The sequence below is a fragment of the Narcine bancroftii genome, chromosome 13 (assembly GCF_036971445.1).
Source record: "Narcine bancroftii isolate sNarBan1 chromosome 13, sNarBan1.hap1, whole genome shotgun sequence".
Taxonomy (NCBI): Eukaryota; Metazoa; Chordata; class Chondrichthyes; order Torpediniformes; family Narcinidae; genus Narcine; species Narcine bancroftii.
In genome coordinates this window covers 63,768,012-63,790,426 of record NC_091481.1, presented here as the reverse complement: position 1 = coordinate 63,790,426, position 22,415 = coordinate 63,768,012, and the positions used below count along the sequence as shown (strand labels likewise).

Below are 22,415 nucleotides of genomic sequence, written 5' to 3'. Positions count from 1 at the left end.
CAAAGGAGAACTAACAACGTGCAACACTGGAAAGAAGCTCCTGCCTCCGCCAGGGTGAGCCTGATTGACAGCTCTGGGTATTCGTTCATGCGCATGCGCTCTGGGACGGGGACCAAGGTAACCTTACGGTGACGGAGGATTTTTTTTTATTCACAAAGTCGTGTTGATTTCTTACGAAAATGTTACCACAAAGTTCATGAACGTAATTAGAAAAGCTTTTCGGCTTTAAGGAGGAGGCGTAATATTTAATATTGAACTCCATGTTGTCTGATGTAAAGTGGCCAATCATCAATCGATTAATGATTGATTGACGTCTATTTAGTCCAACTACAAAGAGGCATCAGCGAAGGGCGCCAATGACCAATCGGATGAGTGGGCGGAAGGTGGATTGACCAGCCGCGTCAATCATCGAGCACAGACCAATAGAAGAAGCAGATTGACAGTTAGGGGTGGATTCTCGCTGTGAGGTCATCAGCCGGCGCCCTGGAGCTGGCGGTCGGAGAGACCGGGAACGGAAGGTTTGCCGGCCGGCAATCGTGGAAGGGTGAGCGAGGACTCTGCTCCGGATTGACACGGGGTGAGGGAGGGGGATCCGGGTTGGCACCGGGATCCTGGCGGGGTGCATCCCACCCCCTCAATTGCATTTCAAAAATAAGTTGTGCGGCCCTGGGGAGGAGGGAGTGTGTGTGAGTCTTCACCGGCATCTGCAGCCAGCGGAACCTTCTAGAAAACAGGCCTCCCGAGGGGTCAGCCCCGCTCCCTGCAGGTTTCTGCGGCCCCTGTCCGCGCTGATGGCCATCCCGTCCCCGCAGCAGCCAAGGAGGTGCACCCTAGTGGTGGGAGACGAGACAGGTCTTATGTGCATAGCAAGATCCCACGAGTAGCCTGTTGATAGGGTCGCACTTCCCCGAGGCACCCAGGGGCGGAGTGAGTGACATTCTATGCACAGTAAGAGTCCATGTGACCTATGATCCCTGATGCACCCTGAGGTGGGTGGGGGTGAGTATTCAATGACACTGTGCCTGGTGATATGAAACTATGCCTGGCATCCACATATGATTTCCATGGTGGAAATCTTATTTCATGTAGTGAGGATCCTGCCTCTGAACCAAGAGCATTGTACGTGCTGTCATCTCAGAAATGGCAGGGGCTGGAAATAGAGCAGCGGTGACCATTTAGTAAATAAGATGTCACAAGGAATTAGTTTAGCTTTAATTTCTTTGTTAAGATCAATGGTAGCTCATTGATCTTCCATGTGTCTTTTCAACTTGAGTCAGGCATGAAATCGCTTGCTGAGCACCTTCGCTCTGTTGGCATCAGTGTCGGGGATCTCCCAATGGCCCACCATTTCAATTCTGTGCCCCACTCCTGCACTTACGTATCTGTCCATGGTCTCATGAACTGTCCAACCAAGACCGCCTATAAATTGGAGAAGCAACACTTGATTTTCTGTTTGGGCACTCTCCAATCGAATGGCATTAATGTTGACTTTTCCGGTTTCTGTTCTCCCTCCCTTTCCATTCCCTCTATCTACTTTCCTCCAGCTCTCCACCCCCCTTCCCTCTCCATTCACAGAGCCATCCCCCCCCCCCCCCTCCCCTGTTTGCTGGTTTGCACTCCCTTATCCACCTATAACCTGTGGGACTAGTTTCTACCCCTGCCTCTCTTCTCTTCCCCCACCATTTTATTTGGGTGCCTGTCTTCATTTTGCTCAAACCTTGATGAAGGGCTCAAGCCTGAAATGTGGGTGATGTAGCTTTGACTTTGCTCTATAAAGGACACAGTTTCTCCTGCTGACTTTCTCCAGCATTGTGTTTCTACTTCAACCACGGTGTCGGCAGATTTTTTGTGTGACGCAGTGGAAGGTTTTCTTTATGTTTTATTCACAACGGCAGAGGAAAAGAATAATCGGAATGGCAGTCAATGAGCAAACATCATTCCTCCCTCAGGTGCCTTGACATTTCTATCAGTTGCTGCTTGATTATACTCCGTGAGTATGCTTTCATAACCCACTTGGAGAGAGAATTGTGGGCCTGGATGTTGAGTTTTTGTAGCTAATCCTTATCCTGCACAACATCTCAAGTTCAACCAATTGTGTATTTTTTTCTCTCTTTGTTGCTCTGACATGCATGTCCCTCCCTGTCAATTTCAGGATGCAAATCCAACATTGTTGCTGAATTGAAATGAACTTTTTTTATTAATTATCCACGCGGATAATTCAAAGATTCACAGTCCACCAGAATGCTGGTTAAAACCTTGTTTCTTTGTTAGCTGAAAGACAGGGAGGTGGCGCTGGACAAGCCATGCTTGTGTGCTGCATCCCAATCTTTCTGCATGACAGGAGAAGGTGTGGGACGCTGGCGAGTTAAGCTGTTGCCTCAGAGCGCTAGAGACCCAGGTTCAATCCTGACCTAAGGAACTATCATTGTGGTTTACGTCTTCTCCCTGTGTCTGCATGGGCTTTCTCTGAGATCTCTGGGTTCCTCCTGTACCCATGGATGTGTGTGCTGGCAGATTAATGGGCTATTATAAATTGTGGTAAAATCTGGGGAGCGTTGTTGGAGTGTGGGAGAATAAAAGTGGGATAGATGTCAGATTAACATAAATGGGAGGTTAACACAATGCGGGAGAAACTCAGCAAGTCTAGCAGTGTACTTTATGTAGCAAAGATAAAGATACATAAACAACATTGCAGGCTTGAGGCCTTCATCAAGATGTGACAAGATGTGGGCAGGCAGTCGAACAAAGTGGTGGGAGTAGAAATGGCAGGGGGAGGAGCCCAGTCCTAAAGGTAATAGGTGGGTAAGGGAGGGAGGGCACATCAGCAAGCAGGGGGAGGATGGATGGCTCTGTGAGTAGAGAGGGAAGGGGGTGGAAAGCTGGAGAAAAGAAGACAAGGGATGGAAGGGAGAACAGAGAGAAGGCCAGCAGAAACCAGAGGTCGATGTTAATACCATCTGGTTGGAGAATGCCCAGACAGTCAGCACAGACATGATGGGCTGAGATGCCTCTTTCTGTGCTGGAAGATCTGAGAGTTTCATAGACAGCTAAGAGTCAACTACTTTGGTTGTAGATGGGTACAGATTGCATACAGGTTGACAATAGATTTTGTTCCCAAGGGAGTGAGAGAAGTTTTTGCAAAGTTCTGCTTGTTGTTGTTCTTAATGATGCTCTTTTCCTTTTGCAGAATTTAGTTCAAGCAATTATTCCCAAATCATTTGTTTGTGGATCTGGGCTTCTAGAACCGTGGTTCTCAACCTTTTTCTTTCCACTCACATCCCTTTTTAAGTAATCCCTATGCCATCGAGATTCTGTGATCAGTAAGGTGGGATGTGAGTGGGAAGGGAAGGTTGAGAATCGCTTCTCTAGACCCAATTGTTACTGAAATATTTTGCTTGAGAAAAATGGTCATTGGCCCATTTTCTTTAGAGTGATGAAACCGTGCACATAGTCAATTAGGTATGATCTTTCCACCCACATCCCTATTGGCATAGTGAATACTTAAAGTGGTATGGAGGTGGAAAGAAAAAGGTTGAGAACCACTGTTCTAGACCAATGATTAACTATATTGAATCCCTTCGCTCATTCCAGAATGCAGCAGCACTTACTTGAGTATTGGCATCTGAAGGCACTGATGTCAATGGTAGGGATTAAAGCCATTGGAATTCACTGTTGTTTTTGCATCTTGGGCTGTCTTCCTTTTTCATTTCATTCCCCATCACAGATATTGTAGAGGTAAGAATTCCCCAGCAAACTACAACCTTCTGTTCTGTCTTTCCATGTAAGGGCTATATTATTAGATTCAAGTTGTCAAGACTCCTGGCAATCCTAGAGGGAGAAGTCACAATGTGTGTAAGAGTTACATCATGGTATTTGAAGGACCATGAGATTGCAAGGTCCATTGTTATTAGAAAAATATTATTTGTTCTGATGACTTTATTAGCTTTGGCAATTGTGATCATGTCAACCTTTAATGTTGTTATTGTTCATTGTGTAAATTGAACAATGGTCTTGATAACATCAACCACTGAATTTCAATCCTGGCTATTTGGTTTTCAGCCTAGAGTCAGGTGTTCCTTTAATGCAGATGCAATAATCTGGCCACACTGACAGGGGCAACAGGTAGCTTTCTCTCCATGCCTGCCCTCAATGCCCCAACCACAGACAATCCCTGCTCACGATAGAGGCTTCACAACTAGCTGTTGACCCGTGGGCACTAATTCTGTAAGAGAGTGCTGCCTTGTAAAAATATTAGTATCTATGTGTACGTGGGGTTCTGCTGCATGTCTGTAGATAAATGCAAGCATGGATCTTACTGCTTCCACGCAGAATTATATTCAAGTGCTTTCATTATGACCCAAGAGGTTCCTGATGTATTCATGCAGGGGTGATCAAGCAGCGCCAGCAAATAGACTCCTGAAGATCAAGGGATAAATTCATGATGCTCATCCTTTTTAACTCTTTGGACTCTGGCCATTTTTAACCTTTCATAATATATACTCCGGACTGAGTCCATGGGTAAACTATGGTATTAGCACCAGTATGAACCAGCTGGTAGTTGGGTATGAAATCAGTCCCGGAAAACAGTGACGTGGGGTTGTGTTTTTTTTTAAATTGCCTTCATTAAATTTAAATTCATAGTTGAAGAAGACTTGTTACATTCTGTTGTTTCAAATTTTGAATCTGAACATTCACTGTACATACTTTATTTTTCAAAATTTTCTTTATCATTGTATCAATGCAAAAAAAATTTCAATAATATAACAGTAATCACTTAGTCATGCAGAGGGATACAATAAAAAGGATTTTCTCCCAAAGAAAGAAAAAAAAGAACAACTATTACTACATATATAACGTTGTTAACATATACATATTCATTGATTATTATTCCTATAGTCCCTAATTGAGAGGTGGATGGAAATATATTCATAAAATCCACATATGGTTTCCAAATATTATAAAAAATTTTCAACTCGATTCCTTAGACTATATTATTTTTCTAAAGGTATACAATTTTGCTTTTCACTGTGTCATATACTTAATGATACTACATTTTCAGTTTTACATGTTATCGCTACACTTAAAAGTTTCTCTTGACATTTATCCAATTTCAACTTTACATCTTTTTCATATATATTTCCAAGTAAAAATATTCTTGGATAATTTTGTATCTTATCCTCATAATTTGTCCTAGTAAAACACTCAAATCGTTCCAAAACCTTTCCACTTTTTCACAAGACCATACTGCATGTAAAAAAAAAGTCCCTATTTCTTTTGTACATCAAAAACACTTACTGAAATAATTAGAATGAAGTCCATTTAATTTTTGTGGAGTATAATATAATTGATGGAGAAAATTATATTGGACTATTTGGTATCTGACATTTAACTATTCGTAACAGTTTCTTGACACAATTTTGACCACATTTCCTCTTGAATTTTATATTTAAATCTTTCTCTCATTTGATTTTTGATTTATATAAATCTTTTTTCCCTCATAGTTTCTTGTAATTTTATATACATATTAGTAATGAATTTCATGACCATAAAGGTATCTGTTGTTATTATCTTCAAATTTACTTTGTTTTGGAAGCCTCCAACCTGTTCCCAATTTTTTTTTTTAAATACAATTTTAATGATATTATGTAAAGATTGTATTATTTTGTATATTATGTTTATCTTTTAATTGTTGAAAAGTTTAAAAAAAATGATCCAAAGAAACAATCTTTTATCCCCTTAAACAACTCACTATTCCATTTATATAGAATTTGTTCTGGGATAGATTCTCCAATGTTATTAATAGAGGTATTAGACCAAATGAAAGTACATGATTTGCTAGAATAATTTAAAACAGCGTTAATAAGAGTAATTCCAAAGAAATTGATAACAGGAGGACATAAATCTCAATTGAGCTGCTTTAAAATAATTCTAAAAATTTGGAAATCTTAGTCCACCCTGATCAAATTTCCACATTAATTTTTCTAGACCAACTCTTGACATCTTACCTTTCCAAATAAATTCTCGTATCATTTTATTCAAACTTCAAAAAAATGATTTAGGTACATGGATGGGTAACAATTGAAATAAATATTGTATTTTTGAAAAAATATTCATTTTGATACAATTTACCCATCCTATTAGTGTTATTAGTTAATCTTTCCATCTTCTCAAATCTTCTTCCATCTTTTTTAATAATGGTAAATAATTTAACTTAAGCAAATTATTTATATTTATATTAATTTTTATTCCTAAATATTTAATTGCATCATTTTGCCACTTAAATTTTATCAACCTTTGACACTGAGAATAATACCTACCTACCATAGGCATCACCTCACTTTTATCAACATTAACTTTATAACCCGATACTAACCTAATCTCTCATTCAACTTGTTTAATGATATTTCTGGTCTCGTTAAATATACTGTAACATCGTCAGCAAATAGACTAATTTTATGTTCTTTATTACCTTCTTCAAATCCCTTAATTTTTCTATCAGTTCTAATTATTTCTGTTAATGGTTCAATTGCTAATGCAAATAGAAAGGTTGATAGTGGCCAATCTTGTCTAGAAGACCTTTCTAACAAAAAAGGTTTTGATACTTGTTTATTTGTAATCACTTTTGCTTTTGGCTTTATCCAATTTATAAAAGTATTTGGAATTCCACAAGATTTTAAATAAAAAGTCCCATTCCAACCCTGTCAAATGCTTTCTCTGCATCTAGTGCTATATTTATCAAACTTAAAAATTTAACTATCTTGTCTGCTGCTCTTCTATTTTAAATAAAGCCAGTTTGATTCTTATTTATTAATTTTGGTAAAAATTCAACTTGTCTATTAGCTAATAATTTTGATCCAATTTTATAATATGTATACGAAAGGTTATAAACAATCTTTCCATTTCTTTGGAATTACTCTTATTAATGCTGTTTTAAATGATTCTAGCAAATCATGTACTTTCATTTGGTCTAATACCTGTATTAATACAGGTATTAATAACTCCTTAAATTCTTTATAAAACTGGTGGAAAACCATCCTCACCTGGTGCTTTATTATTCTGTAAAGACATTATGGTCTCATAAACTTCTATTTCAGAAAAATTATTAGGCAATTTTAGCATCTTTTAGCACAGGCAATTTAACTTGTCTCAAATACTCTTTTATTTTGTTGTTATCTTTTAAAGATTTTGATTGATAAAGTTTAGCATAAAATTCCTTAAAAATTATCATTTATTTCCTATAGTTTATGTAATCTGGCCTGTATTGATAATACATCCTTACACCCCTGATCAATCGGAGTTGTGGTCAAAACCACATCCGCTCCCATGACTCCTCAGAAGCTAGACTTATACTCCCAACTAACTCCCCCGAAATATTATACTATCTCTTATTGCTTCAGATCTACTCAATCTCTGCCAATTAGCAATTTTAACTTATTTATAGATCTTCCGGGTTAGAACTTTCCTCCCTAATATTCTCTCCCTCTCTCAAAACATATACTTCTTTATATCTTCTACTGTAATCTTTCTACTTCTTCTCTCACTTCAAACATCACTCACTTCTCGCCTCTCTTAGGTAATGAATCTACAATCACTTTTGCTTCATTGGTTTCTGTGAAAAATCTATTTTTTTCCTTCAGGAGCAAAAACTTTCAATACTGTACATACTAATTTGAATTGTAAGTAAACTGCAAACTTGTGATTTGAATGTGGTTCCAGAGATTGTGGTATATATAATCTACAAATGCTGAATACCCGTAATGAAGTGCTTGATGGCCTGGTTCATCAGGGAATGGTTAATGGGTAGCCATGTGTGCCAAGGCTGAATCAATCCATTGCCAGTTTTTGTTCAGATACTGGAGACTACTTGGCATTCAAAATTGGTGTATGTTTAAAAAAAGAACGCTGGAGAAACTCGGCAGTTAAATAGGGTAGTTTATATCACAAATTTGCCAACTTTTCAGGCTTCAACCCTTCAGCAATGTGTGAGCTAAATGGTGGGGATGCAGAGGGGGGTGGGGGGAAGCTCAGACCCACAGGCAGGAGGTAACTGGACGCAGAATGGGAGATCGCTTCATTGGGCACGGGTGTATCATTCCCATTCTGTGCCCCACTCCCATACTGTCGCTCCTCCAATTTACGGGTGGTCTTGGTTTGACAGTACAAGGCCACCCGTAAATTGGAGGAGCAACACCTAATTTTCCGTCTGGGCCCCTCTCCAATTAGATGTCATTAGTATTCACTCCGGTTTCTGCTAATCAACTCCCCTTTCTCCTTTTCTTCTCCATCCCTCTATCTTCTTTCCTCCAGCTCCCCACCCCTCTCCATTCTCAGAGCCGTCCCCCTCCCCCTGTTTGCTGGTGGGCCCTCCCTCTCTTATCCACCTATTTTCCTGGCCTGTGGGCCTATGCACCATTTTGTTTGGGTGCCTGCCTACATTTTGTCTATACCTTAATAAAGGTCTCAAGCCCAAAATGTTGGTTATGCATCTTTATCTTTTCTGTATATTCTGTTTGACCTGCTGAGTTTCTCCAGCATTGTGTTTTTACTTCAGTCATAAAGACAGGAATATTGTGAGACGTGGCATGCCTAAATTAGAGCAGCTTTCAAGATGCAAGGTTGTGTAATTTACTTGTCTTTTGATGTTGCCTTCCAGATCACAGAATGGAGGGGGAGGTCAGTTTAGATTCTGTTTATCAAGCTGTTCAAGCGTTGTACCATCACCCAGACCCACAGGGGAAAGAGAGGGCTTCTGCATGGCTGGGTGAATTCCAGAAGTCGGTGAGTTATTCTCTATACAACATAGATCTGTTAGCCAGACTGATGTTGGTCTGTCTGAGGCAAGAGACCAGGAATGAATTCTCACCAACCTACATGAACAGGAATTCCAGTTATTGTACTTATTTTTCTCCATGATACTCAAGCGAATTGAGCGAGCTGTGACAAGATCCTCAAACTAATGAGAATGAGCAATGATTTATTTTGGTTAATAGGTAAGGCCACATACGTAGAGGGTATAAATTCTAGATCAGGGGTGTCAAACTCAAATTCACAGAGGGGCAAAATTAAAAACTTGGACTAAGTCGTGGGCCAAACTAAATATTTATTGAAAATTTTCAACAACATCTGCATGTTTTCTCTTCTTTCGACATATGTAATGTTAAACTTTTTCTTATTAAAATAAATGTTTAATAATAGTTTTGGTTAAACTCTTTCCAGAAGAAGCATTAACAAATGAGAAATAAAATATTCAATAAATAATATTTCTCTATAGCCTTTAAGCTCCTTTTAAATGTATTTTTTTTTCACAAGCCAACAAGTCAAAAAAATAACAACTTGCTTCAATGAAAATCCAATCTTTCAACTATGAACAGTCCAAAGTTAACCAAAGAAAATATGAATCCAAGCTTCGCTTGCTACACTGTGATTTACTCTGATGCACCTGGGTCTAAACCAGATACTTGGCATCTCTTCTTAGATGCAAGTTCATCAAACTCTGAGGTCAGAGTTTGCCTCCCACCTGTCTTGAAAGGTCCTGTTTTCTGTCTTTCGTTTGGCCATTTTTCGTAAGGGGTTTATTACATGCGAGTTCGGCGACAGGTCGCAGAAGCCAATGAAAGTAAAGAGAGGAGGTGGGGGCGATTAGCGGGCTGACGGGCTGGCGCCATTGCATTTGCAAAGCGTTCTGGGATTTGTAGTATTAGCTGAGCATGCGTTATACTGGCGCGGCGGCCAGCGGGCCAGCTCTAATGCATATTTGATATGATCTTGCGGGCCAAATATAATTATATCACGGGCCAAATTTGGCCCGCGGGCCTGAGTTTGACATGTGTGTTCTAGATGATTCTATGATAAAAACATTCTGGTTTAGAGGGTCTGAACACAAGGTCTGGCCAGAATATGCAATTTTTGTTCCTTTGTTCAAGTAGTGTTTTTTAAATGATTCTCATATTCCTTCAAGTTTATTATAATCTGACTGTACACATACATGTGTGTCCTGGCTAGCTGCTGCAGAGAAATGGAAGTCATTGCATGCATAGGACTTTGAGTGGCAGAGAAGATCACTGAAGTTTCCCCCCACCCCACCATCTACATAATCTATTGGGATCATTTTCTGAAGAGGACCCCTTCCAGCTTGCACACAGCATTTCTCAGCTGTTCCCACCGGGTAATAAATACAGGAGTATCCGAGCCAGCACCACCAGGCTGAGGACCAGCTTCTTCCCACGGGTAGTGAGAAAGCTGAACGACCAAAGGAACTGCTCACACTGACCCTCTGAGGCTCTCATATTCACGAAACAATATTTATTTGTATATAGAAATACTTGTCCTGCATATGTATTGTTTGTCTGTGTTTGTGGTGATGTGTCTGTGTGTTTTGCACTGAGGACTGGAGGACGCTGTTTTGTTGGGATGTTTTTGTGCAATCAGATGAAAATAAACTTGACTTGAAATAAATGAAACAGAATTTCTCTGGACCGTGGTGTGCACACATGCACATAAAGCAAAAGAATTAAACTTTATGGGGAGTGAGCAGATGATAAGATCAGAACAGTATGATCCATTAGAAATCAATTACAAGGATGGGCGTGGCTACCAGTGAAGTTTACTAAGCTCAAATTTTAATACCAAAAGCATAACTTGGATCAATTTACTTTGTAGGTGAACTTGTATGGAAGTTAAAACACTTCATGTAGTCATTGTTATTTTTCTTTATTGAAAATTCATAGCAGAATTCTAATAAAACAGACTCTCTTGGCATTTCAACCTTCTGTCACTTTCCAAGTTTGGTTGTATTGATTGTGTTTAGTTCAAGAACAAGATTTATTGTCACATGCATGTCTCGAAATTTTACCACAGTGTTACAGTGCAAATACTGCTACAATTTACATTTCATAAATAAATAGTGCAAGAAAATAGGATAAAGAGAGGTAATGTCTGTGTTTCATTGTCCAGTCAAGAAATCTGATGGTGGAGGGGAAGAAACTGTTGTTGTACCGCTGGTTGTTCATCTTCCGGCTCCTGTACCTCCTTCCTGATGGCAGCAGTGTGTACAGGGCATAGCCTGGGTGATGGGGGTCCTCGAGGACTGAGGCTGCTTTCTTAAGCCTCTTGTAGGTGTCCTTAACGGAGCGATGACTTGTGCTTGTGTTTCGCAGACTGAGTTAACAACCCTCTGCGGTTTTTTTTTCCTGTGCATTGAAACCTTCGTACCAGAGAGTGATGCATCTAGACAGACTTTGTCACAGATTTTTTTTTCAGGGTGGAGGAGCTTAAAACTATAGGGTATATGTGAGTGAGGAAAAACATGAAGGGGATGCGGGGTTTTTTTTCAGTGTAGATACTGGGTATGTGGACCGAGCTGCCAGAAAAGAAGGGGGGGGGGGAGTGCAATTGGATGGATATATGGATGAAAATGTTTTTGAGGGATATGGGCCAATCACAGAGTAGGAGGGGTTAGACAGGGAACAGTGGGGATTGGTGACCTGGTGAAGGATGATGGACAGGCAGTTGATTGACAGGTTCTGGACAAAGGGGGAGAGAGAACCAATAGGATAAAAGATTCAGGAGGAATGTGAGTCCTGAGAAGACTGAAGTGGGCAAGGCTACTGGCCACCGTCTTGTTGCTTTCTACATGAGCTCTATCGAGAGTGTCCTGGCTGGCTGCAACACAGTGTGGTATGGTTGCTGTAGAGCACTGGATCAGAGCTCAACCATGAGCAGCAGAGGATCACTGGGGTGCCTCTCTTGCTGCCCCTCCACCCATTGGCATGATCTCCCAGAATCATTGTCTGAAGAGGGCGTGCAAAATCGTTAAGGACCCCTAACACCCCATACATAGCATCTACCAGCTATTCCTGACAGGAAAGAAATACAGAGCTAGAACCACCAGGCTGAGAAAAAGCTTCTTCCCACAAGCAGCGAGACTGAAGAACTGCTCAAACAATCTCTCCGACCATCTACTATTGTTTAACAATATTTATTTTGTATGTGTACTGCAAAAAGAATTGCCTATAAGTATATGTGCTGTATGTGTTTGCGTGTTTTTACAACAAGGTCTGAAGAACAACATTTTGTTCAGTTGTACTTTGCAATTGTATAATAATAATGAACGTGTTTTATTTCAACTTCTATGATTAAGGTTTCAATAATTTTCTGTTGCATCTTGTCCACTGGCCAGATGTTCTCGTGGCAAATTTCCGACCAACTGCTGAGGCTCCAGCGTGACATTGAGTCATGCTACTTTGCCGCCCAGACCATGAAGATGAAAATCCAGTATTCGTTTTACGAGCTTCCGCCCGAGATGCACTCATCACTCCGTGACTCGCTGCTTGCACATTTGGAGAACCTGAAGGACCTGTCCCAAGCCATTGTCACGCAGGTAGTGTGCATTCAACACTTAAAAAGAACTGGATGTTCCAGTGAAAGTGTAGATTCCCAATCTTGTGCTCATTGAGTGAAGCAGAGCCCATGGCAGAACTTTGAGCAGTGATTCAGGGACATTAACCAACCCTCCTAATACCAAATCCTCTTTTGTTCCATTCTTACCTTGTGCCAATTGCCCTGTGTGCACAGAACTGCAACATCAACCTGGATAGCAACATCTGATTCCATCAACTTAAGGAATATTGTGGGGAAATCTGCCCTGTACCTCAAATCAGAAACTTTGATTGATTTCCTTTGCCAAGGGCACTGTGATGTCATTACAGTGACTTCCTCTTGCCTCATCCAACCTCCGGAAATGGAGACACAGATGCTGGAGACTGGAGCAAAAGCCAACTGCAGGAGGAGCTCAGTGGGTCATGCAGCATCCATGGAGGGAAATGGACAGTTGAAACCCTGCTTCAGGATGAGAAAGAAGACAAAGAGTGGGAGGGATCAGTAGGTGATGGGTGGGCTGAGGAGGGGTGAGGGATAATGTCATTGACCCCCCACCCCTCCTCTCTTTTAATGCTGCCTGTGTTCCCTCTCACAGTCCTGAAGCAAGGTTTCAATCCAAAATATCAACTGTCCGTCCCTCCATGGGTACTGCCTCACTTGAGTTCCTCCAGCAATCCAGTCCAGGTGCTGAAGTCAGGCTTCCTCCAAGGGAAGAGATCTTTTCTGGTAGGTTAGCTTTATCCCTGCAGATTATGTGACCCAAATTCTGATGTGAATGATGGTTGGTGATTCTGAGAAGAAACTCCAACCTTGTCACCAGCTGTTGACCCAACTCTCTACCCAGTAGCGGCCGTACTGATTGCACAGCGACATGCCAGCTAAACTAACCATGCTGCCCCTAGATCACTGAAAAGAAATATGTCCTGCTGCTTCATAACTAAACCTGTCTATTAAGTCTTATCTAAATTCCCTCTAACATTAACAGACACCGTTTCCAAACTGGCCTGTATTTCTCCATTGCAAGCAATGTTTTACTGAATCTGAATGGAGTCCTGCTAACATTTGTCACTCTTAGATCTCTCCTATAATTTATAAATTACTGCATTCCATTAAAAATAGAAAATATCAGAAACTCCTTTTGCAATGCTGGATCACACTTTTGTTTCATCATCCACGAATCTCATTCGACCTTTTGGCATCTTTTAAGGACTTGTTTCGGTGTGTCCTGCAACTTTGGACAGCATTTGCTCTATGTCAGTGTCTTTATCTTTGTGGTACTTGAGTTGTGGTACATGTTTTGCAACATGGAATTAATGGGCCAAACACTCTCCTTTTATAATGGTGCTCAGAGCAATTAATCGGTCCTCCATTAATGGTAATCTATTTTTCCTCTCATGCCCTTTGGCTTTCACCATCTACCACGCAAGCATTTTGATCTGCTACACAGCTTACCTAGAGCATAGGTGCAGGAGTTGGCCTTTTGGCCTTTCAAGCCTACACCACCATTCAATATGATCATGGCTGATCAGTACCTGGTTCCTGCCTTCTCCCCATACCCTCTGATCCCCTTAGCCACAGGGGCCAAATCTAACCAAGGAACCGCCTCAACTACTTCCTGTGGCAAAGAATTCCACAGGTCCACCACCCTCTGAGAGAAGAAAGTTTTCTTCATCTCAGTCCTAAAAAACTTCCCCCACCCTCTCCTTAAACTATGATCCCTGGTTCTAGTTTTTCCCAGCAATGGAAACAACCTTCCTGTATCTAGACTGTCTAAACCCTTAAGAATTTTATATGTTTCTATAAGATCCCCCCCCCCATAAATCTTCTAAATTCCAGAGACTACAAGCCTAGTCTATCCAACCTTTCTTCATATGTGAGTCCCTCCATCCCTGATATCAGCTTCTCTGCACCCCCACCATGGTGAGGATATCCTTCCTCAGATAAGGAGACCAAAACTGCATGCAATACTCCAGGAGTGGTCTCACTAAGGCCCTGTACAGCTGTAGCAGGATCTCCCTACTTCTGGACTCAAATCCTCTCGCTATGAATGCCAACGTAGCATTCGCCTTCCTCACTGCCTGCTGCACCTGCACGCCCACTTTCAACGACTGATGCACAGCAACACCCAAGTCTCACTGCATCTCCCCTTGTCCTAAACAGAGCCCATGGGAGAAACTCATGTTGTCGTGAGAGAACATTGAGACAGCACCCAAGGTCACCATTTTACCTAGATCTCTATGGCTCTACCTGCTGTGCCCCTGTGCAGCTCCTTCAAGTGCCCACTGGACACCCCTCTACTTCCAATCAAGCAATCATTAGATTTTGGTTCTACGCATCCTATAGCTAGAGATCCTTAAATACAGTACAATACCCCATATCTGAAACACTTGGGACCAGTCGTTTTCAGACAATGGAACTAAGCAGTACAGTAACATCAGCAGAAAACCAGCATTAATGGTTAAACAACAAAAAAACGACAGGCTCTTTTGAGCATTAACATGATGCCACAGTGGAAAATTCGCATGAAATAATGTTTAGTACTTATCCAAAAAAAACATCTCTGCTTAAGAAGATTAAATGCAGCACTAAACACTAGAAATTCTCCTCAATAGCCTTTTCAAATGTTTCCTCCAGTGTCACCTGGCTCATTAACAATGGTTTCTGTCTGACATGATTTCTTATTCTATTATGAACACACGCTGCTCCAGGCTCTTTCTCTGCCGTGTTGACTAAGGTCGTCTCCATTGTCATCACCATGATTCAGAACAATTTCAGCTATTTTTCGATCTTTTCGGTGTTTGGATCTTCGATACGGGGTACTCGACCTGTACCATACATGCTGATGTATAAGACTGGACTTGAACTTTAAAAATGTCACCCCAAAACCAGGGGTCATCTTGTACACCAAGTATAAAATCCGAACCTTAATCGTGAAGTCTCTGCGCTCCACCTGCTCCAAGTATAAAATCCAGATCTAAACAGCGGTCCCCACGGGGACCATCCGCCCAGTCTGACTACTGTCGGCTCTGTCAGGTCATTCGTCAGAGTGCTACTGGTACCATGTAACCCAGTCCTACCTGTCGCGTGGTTGGGTGGTCAGTAACTAAACCGCTCCCCCACCAGGCTTGCCTGGTGCGGAGGGTGGCTAGACACACTGCGGGATGAAAAACAAGATCTGTCAAAGGGTCACTGGCCATCCAGCAAACACGTGCCGTGAAGCATGGAAAGGGCATCCTTTGCATGAAAGCTTGGTCTGGCCATTCATTTCCTCCAGCCATCTTGGAGCTCGCCGTGCCGCTGGATCCAGGAGGGAATGACGAGAGGGTGGGTCTGAACCTGTGCAACCCCATCTCCCCTAAATCCATTCAGGCACATGCTGTTCCTTTCTAAGAAGTGGGGTATCCTCATATCAAACCCCACAAATGGACTGAAAGGAGCCATCATCACTATGGGATGGACGGCCAGAAAAAGGAAGACAGGCTTTAAATGGCCTGTTAAAGGTTCTGACGGTGGTTAATTTTAAAATATGCTAATAAAATTAAAACCTTTACAAGGTGATTTGCTTTAAAGATATTGTGACAAAATCCCCCCTATGGTCAGTGGGATGTTTGGTAAAGAAGTGGGGCAGTAATCTCAGTGGTAAGTGCCCCACGGGGTAGTCATACAGTGAGTTTACCTCCAAACCTACATTTTAGGTGGAAATTCAGGGTCGTCTTGTACAGCAGTACCTAGCAAAAGCAGTGAAGAATTCAAAGGCGGTTTTTTTTTCTAAGGAACTTGCTGCAACGTGGAATATTTGAGTGAAATAGAGAAGGGAATAGAGTTGGCGTTGATGATAAAAGGAGCCTAATTTGTGCTGTAACCGCTGGGCTTGTAGTTAAAAAATGGACGGACTTCCTCTCCATCTCCTACCCCCTCAATCCCTTGTCACAGACCCACTGAGCTGAGGATGTGTTTCTTGTCCAGTTCTGTTGTGTCCAACATGACTGAGGCAATTCTCTATCTCCTAGTTCACTTAATCAAAGATGGAAGGATCTGCATCTTAGTCTTGGGAAAGCTGGATAAAAGCCTGTTCTACAGCATGCATTAGTTTGGGAATTAGCTCTGGTTTTTCACCAGAGGGTAACAGTGTGTGAACTGAGGCCAGATGCTGCAGAGTTTCTCTGCCATTGCCTGCTCATTGCTGTTCATCCAAGTCTTCTTCTTTGGCTTGGCTTCGCGGACGAAGATTTATGGAGGGGGTAAAAAGTCCACGTCAGCTGCAGACTCGTTTGTGGCTGACAAGTCCGATGCGGGACAGGCAGACACAATTGCAGCGGTTGCAGGGGAAAATTGGTTGGTTGGGGATGGGTGTTGGGTTTTTCCTCCAAGTAACGCTGAAACAAAAACCAATAGGTTACTGAAAACCTTCTGCTGCCCTCACAAAGTCCATTGCCAATTAACCCCAAATTTTCTCTCTTGTGCTGCTTTTATTTAACAGTAATTCCTCGCTATCTTTTCTATTTTGGATCGCAGCTGGCTCTCGCTGTCGCAGACCTTGCTATACAGATGACATCGTGGAAGAGCTGTGTCCAGATGCTGATTGAAAAGTGAGTGTTACCTTTACGTTGGTGATCTGGGTCCCTCGAGTAAGTGCCCTGATCTGCGCTCCTGTTGAGAGAGGGAATACGTCTAAGGAGTAGGCACCCTGAAGTGTATCAAAAGGGAAGTCTTCTCTCATTATTGCTCATTTTACAGGGGCTGATTGTTTCTGAGCTACTGTCCATTTAATAACTAGGTGCCACTGAAGGTATTTTTGGATTTTGAAATCCCAAACACATCAGCTTTGTTTCCAGTGGATTGTCCTATCAAGTGTTAGATTGAGAAAGACACCTTAATGTCCCAAAAAATGTGCTGGAGAAACTCAGAGGATCTCATAGCATCTGTTGAAAGTAAATGGTAACCTGTGGCAGAAAGTGCCGATTGGCGTTGTTTTAGAAGGTTTTTAGGCTCTTTTTGGTTCTGTTGGCACTTTTTACAATTAAAAAAAAAATCTGTTTCCCATCTGCATCTCATCGAGTGAGAAAGATTATGTTCTTATTTGATTTTGGTTAATCGGTTTTGCTCCTTGTGCCATCTTCCAGGTATGGCAACAATGAATCTGCTCTACCCTTCCTGCTGGAGATCCTGACCGTTCTTCCGGAGGAGGTGCATAGTCGTTCACTCCGAATTGGCACCAATCGAAGGACTGAGGTCATCGAGGACTTGGCATACCATGCCAGCCTGGTGATCGGCTTATTGGTAATTAAGTGTGTCTGTAGAATTCCATTCACTCTTATGTGCGTGAGTATGTACACAATCCAGTTCCTGCATCAGGTGTGGAGAAGGCATTGAGTGAACTTGCAGGTGGTTTGCCCGGAATAGGAGAATCAGTAACCAGAGGACCAAGGTTGAGGGTGGGGGGGGGGTGGGGGTGGTGGTGTGGTGGTGAGAGAGATTTTATTTGGCTACTCTTTTTTTTAAGCCCAGAGGGTGGTGGGTGTATAGATCAGGCTGCTAGAGGATGTGGTTGAGCCAGGCACTATTGGAGTGTTTAAGATGCATGGATAAGATATGGGAATTTTGGTCAGTTTGGGCTGTAGGGCCTGTTTCCATGCTGTGACTCTTAAGTTCTAATGGGGAGTAGAATCCTTGAGCAATTTCACAGCAATAGGCCCTTTGGCCCATGAGTCAGTGTTAGCCCTTAGCCACCTATTTCCATCAGTCCCATGTTAAACCCCTGACCATTCTGTAATATCAGGACAAGGCTCAGTAAACTTATTTGTTTTGCGCTCTTTCTTTCCTCCCATTTATCTATCATGAAGCTCTTTAAGCTGTTAGTCCGTCTGTTGGTTTTGTAAAACTTCATGTTGTCGAATATTGTTCAGAAGATTAACTTGTCTTCTTACCTCTCCAGACAGCCTATATGGAACGCTGCAGCCATGATGAGAAATTGGTGATTAAAGTTTTCCGGTGCTTGATGAGCTGGATTAACCTGGGCATCTTACATACTGACCACATTGCCAACAGCCAGCTACTGATGGCCATCTTCCAGGTCCTTGTAAGTATAAGCTCAGGAGTTTCATGCCATCCATACCATATCAGCATCAATCCAATGTCTGACGGGCAACTCCAGTATCTGCCCTACGTTTGCCTCCATTGCTCTTCGTGACATGTGACTTTTGCTGGGTGCTATTCCACTAATAGTAGTCAATTAGAGACTATGGGGGGGGAAATGACACAAAGCAGTTGTGTTGTTGCCCATGTGGAAAGAGAGCTCTGCTCAGACTTCAGACCAAAGTTGTACTCTCTTGATCATTACTCTGTCCTCAGCATTTGCCTTTTCCTCCACTTGGCGCTCTACCACCTTTATCCTACCCAAAAAAAAGCAACATGCCATTTGGTGTATTTTCACTCTTGTCTATATTTTGCTTAGCCTTGGGTCAATTTTTAATTTGGTTTGTTTTTAACTTGTACCTGTGATGAGATGACTTTCATGTACTGTGTCATGCTGCCTGAGTGTTGATCAAATTTTTGTGGTTTTTGCCTCAGGAGAAACCGTCGCTCCCAATCCTCCCTTTACTTACTTAGTCATAAGAATTGATCTTGGGTGGTTCAGTTGTCAAAGGAAAGGACTTGAATTTGTATAGCATCCTTCATGTTCTCACCATGCCCCACCAAGAACGTTCTAAGTAATGTGCAGTAAAACCCCTGGTATCCAGAATTCAAGCAACTGGCAGCCTCAAGTAAATGGAAAAAAAATTGAGGAAAATAAATTTTAAAAAATGGATAAGATTAAAATAATAGGTTAAAAAAATGTGTAGGTTTAAAATCATAAATGCTCTCTGAGGTAACACAAACCTTTGGTGAAGATGGGAGAAAATATTCAGCCAGTGGAGTGCTTTGCTTGTAGCAGCTGTTTGAATAAAGTTGTGTGAAACAGCAGAGGCGTCGGCAAGGATGAAGAACTGGGTGGTGCCACTCAATGTTGAGGTGACTTTCTTTAAAGTGTCTCCTTATCCCAGCTTAGTACAAGTTGCCCGATCAAAGACTACCTGTAAGCTTGGGGGATGGGGTATCTATAGTGTTGTTCATCTTTCGGACGTATATGTGGAGGGGGAGGAACCTGCAGATGCAGAGAGAGTTAAATGTTGAGGTGACTGAAAATAAAGTAAAATGCTTTAAGGTTTATATATTCATACAATTGAAGTTTGTTCAGTGTAAGTACAGTATAGAATTTTTGTCTTTTAAACTCTTTATTTCTCATGCAAGTGTATTAGTTGGGCATTGTAAAAGTAAGTCTCAAGCAACCAGTAAATACACTTATCTGGCATCTGCTGAGCCCCATAGGTGCAGGATAACAGGGGTTTAACTGTACAGCATTGTAGAAGTGGATCCACTTATACTGCAAGAATCAATGTGGCAATTATGGGCTTGTCAATCTCCATGAACACCAGATTGACCCTAGCTAGGATCAATGTTTCAGTGATGTTAACAAAGCATTGGCCAGAACAGCAGAAATTGTTTCCAGTTTTTCTCTGAAATAGCATTAAAAATCTGTTGAATTCAGTGAAGAGAACAGATTGGGCCTCAGTTTATTGTCTTGTCTATTTCAATTGTGCTGTATCCCTCTTGTGTTGGATTGCAGTGTTTAATATTGAAGTGTCTTCAGTGAGACCTGAACCCTTAACCAATTTGCCAGCTGCAAGTGATCTAACATCCAAGAACCTGCTAATGTGACTGTTTTCAATGAGGGTGTCTGTCCCAATCAGCTCTCCGGTGTCACCTGCTGGAAAGTGAATGTATGGCCTTTGAGTGAAGATTAAACTGCCCATTCAGAGCCAGCTCTTCAGCGCTTGACGTCCTGCTTTGCGGAAACTGCCAAAATGTTTGGCCTGGAAGTCAGCCTGAAGAAAACTGAGGTCCTCCATCAGCCAGCTCCCCACCATGACTACCAGCCCCCCCACATCTCCATCGGGCACACAAAACTCAAAACGGTCAACCAGTTTACCTATCTCGGCTGCACCATTTCATCAGATGCAAGGATCGACAATGAGATAGACAACAGACTTGCCAAGGCAAATAGCGCCTTTGGAAGACTACACAAAAGAGTCTGGAAAAACAACAACTGAAAAACCTCACAAAGATAAGCGTATACAGAGCCGTTGTCATACCCACACTCCTGTTCGGCTCCGAATCATGGGTCATCTACCGGCACCACCTACGGCTCCTAGAACGCTTCCACCAGCGTTGTCTCCGCTCCATCCTCAACATCCATTGGAGCGCTTACACCCCTAACGTTGAAGTACTCGAGATGGCAGAGGTCGACAGCATCGAGTCCACGCTGCTGAAGATCCAGCTGCGCTGGATGGGTCACGTCTCCAGAATGGAGGACCATCGCCTTCCCAAGATCCTGTTATATGGCGAGCTCTCCACTGGCCACCGTGATAGAGGTGCACCAAAGAAAAGGTACAAGGACTGCCTAAAGAAATCTCTTGGTGCCTGCCACATTGACCACCGCCAGTGGGCTGATAACGCCTCAAACCGTGCATCTTGGCGCCTCACAGTTTGGCGGGCAGCAACCTCCTTTGAAGAAGACCGCAGAGCCCACCTCACTGACAAAAGGCAAAGGAGGAAAAACCCAACACCCAACCCCAACCAACCAATTTTCCCCTGCAACCACTGCAATCGTGTCTGCCTGTCCCGCGTCGGACTTGTCAGCCACAAACGAGCCTGCAGCTGACGTGGACTTTTTACCCCCTCCATAAATCTTCGTCCGCGAAGCCAAGCCAAAGAAAAGAAACTGGGCTTATTTTGGGTGCAGTACACCTTCAGGCAGCAAATGAATTCTCAGAAAGTGGTGAGGTGCAACGAGGATGAGTGTGGTGTTGAAGGGAGAGGTGGCTAATTAGCTAAATTTTCTTTTGTCAAAGAGGAAAGTTACCATGGCCCAAGGAAATCTTGTGTTGTAACAGTGACTGCACTTCAACAATATAACAAATTGTGCAGAAAGCACTTTGGGATACCCTGAGGTCACAAAAGGAGTTTGAAGAGATGGAATAGTCAGTCCTGGTTCTAAATGAAGAGTCTGTTTGGGCAGGATGAAACCACTGCACAGATCTCCGTGGGCCCACTCTTCACACAAACCTGGGTGGTTATCTTGGGCAGGGCACCTGACAGTAATGCATACAAGTGGACCATATACATAAGAGCAAGAGTAGGCCATCTAGCCCATTGAGCCTGTTCTGTCATTCGATAAGGTCATGGCTGATGTTGATAGACATTATCTTAAATATATTCACTGAATTAGCCTCCATTGCTTCAAGGTGCAGTGAATTCCATAGATTCACCACCCCCTGGGAAAAACGATTCTTCCTCATCGCCGTCCTAAATCTACTCCCCTGAATCTTTAGGCTATGTCCCATAATTTTAACTCTCTCCTACCATTGGGAACAACTTGGCTACCTCTATCTTCTCTGTGCTTTTCATAATTTTGTACATTTCTGTAAGATCCCCTCTCAGTCTTCTAAATTCCAGACAACTCAATCTCCTCATAGGCTAACCCCCTCATCTCTTTAATCAATCTGGTGAACCTCCTCTGCACCACCTCCAAAGCCACTACATCCTTCCTCAATTCAGGAGACCAGGACTGCACGTAGTACTCCAGATGTGGCTTCACAAGTACTTTGTACAGTTGGAGCATAACGTCCCTGCTCCTAAATTCAATCCCTCTAGCAATGGCCAACGTTCCATTTGCCTTCTTGACAGCCGGCTGCACCTGCAAACCAACCTTTTGCGATTCATGCACAAGCCCTCCCAAGTCCTTCTACACGGCAGCACGAGGCAATCACTTTCCATTTAAATAATAATCTGGTCATCCATTTTTCCTTCCAAAGAGGATAAACTCATTTACCAGCATTGTACTCCATCTGCCAGACCCTTGGCCATTCACTTAACCTATATATATCTCTTTGCAGACTCCGTATCCTCTGCACAATTTACTTTTCTACTCAATTTAG

At 42.3% G+C, this 22,415-nt stretch overlaps 1 protein-coding gene across 6 annotated transcripts in view; it reads left to right on the top strand.

Annotated features, from left to right (window-relative positions):
• Positions 1 to 470: 470 nt before the first annotated feature.
• Positions 471 to 22,415, top strand: part of LOC138748905 (transportin-3-like) — a 62,691-nt gene continuing 40,746 nt past the window's right edge. For 4 of the 6 annotated variants that reach the window (XR_011348314.1, XM_069909823.1, XM_069909822.1 and 1 more), the window contains exons 1-6: positions 471 to 544; positions 8,654 to 8,778; positions 12,179 to 12,379; positions 16,894 to 16,967; positions 17,502 to 17,658; positions 18,314 to 18,457. Coding sequence is in view for 5 of the 6 variants with exons in the window: in XM_069909823.1 (XP_069765924.1) it covers positions 8,662 to 8,778; positions 12,179 to 12,379; positions 16,894 to 16,967; positions 17,502 to 17,658; positions 18,314 to 18,457 (693 nt within the window). In the remaining variant the exon portion in view is untranslated. Of the gene's footprint in view, positions 578 to 8,653; positions 8,779 to 12,178; positions 12,380 to 16,858; positions 16,968 to 17,501; positions 17,659 to 18,313; positions 18,458 to 22,415 lie in introns of those variants that run through there. The other 2 variants (XM_069909821.1, XM_069909824.1) reach the window with 2 other exon arrangements.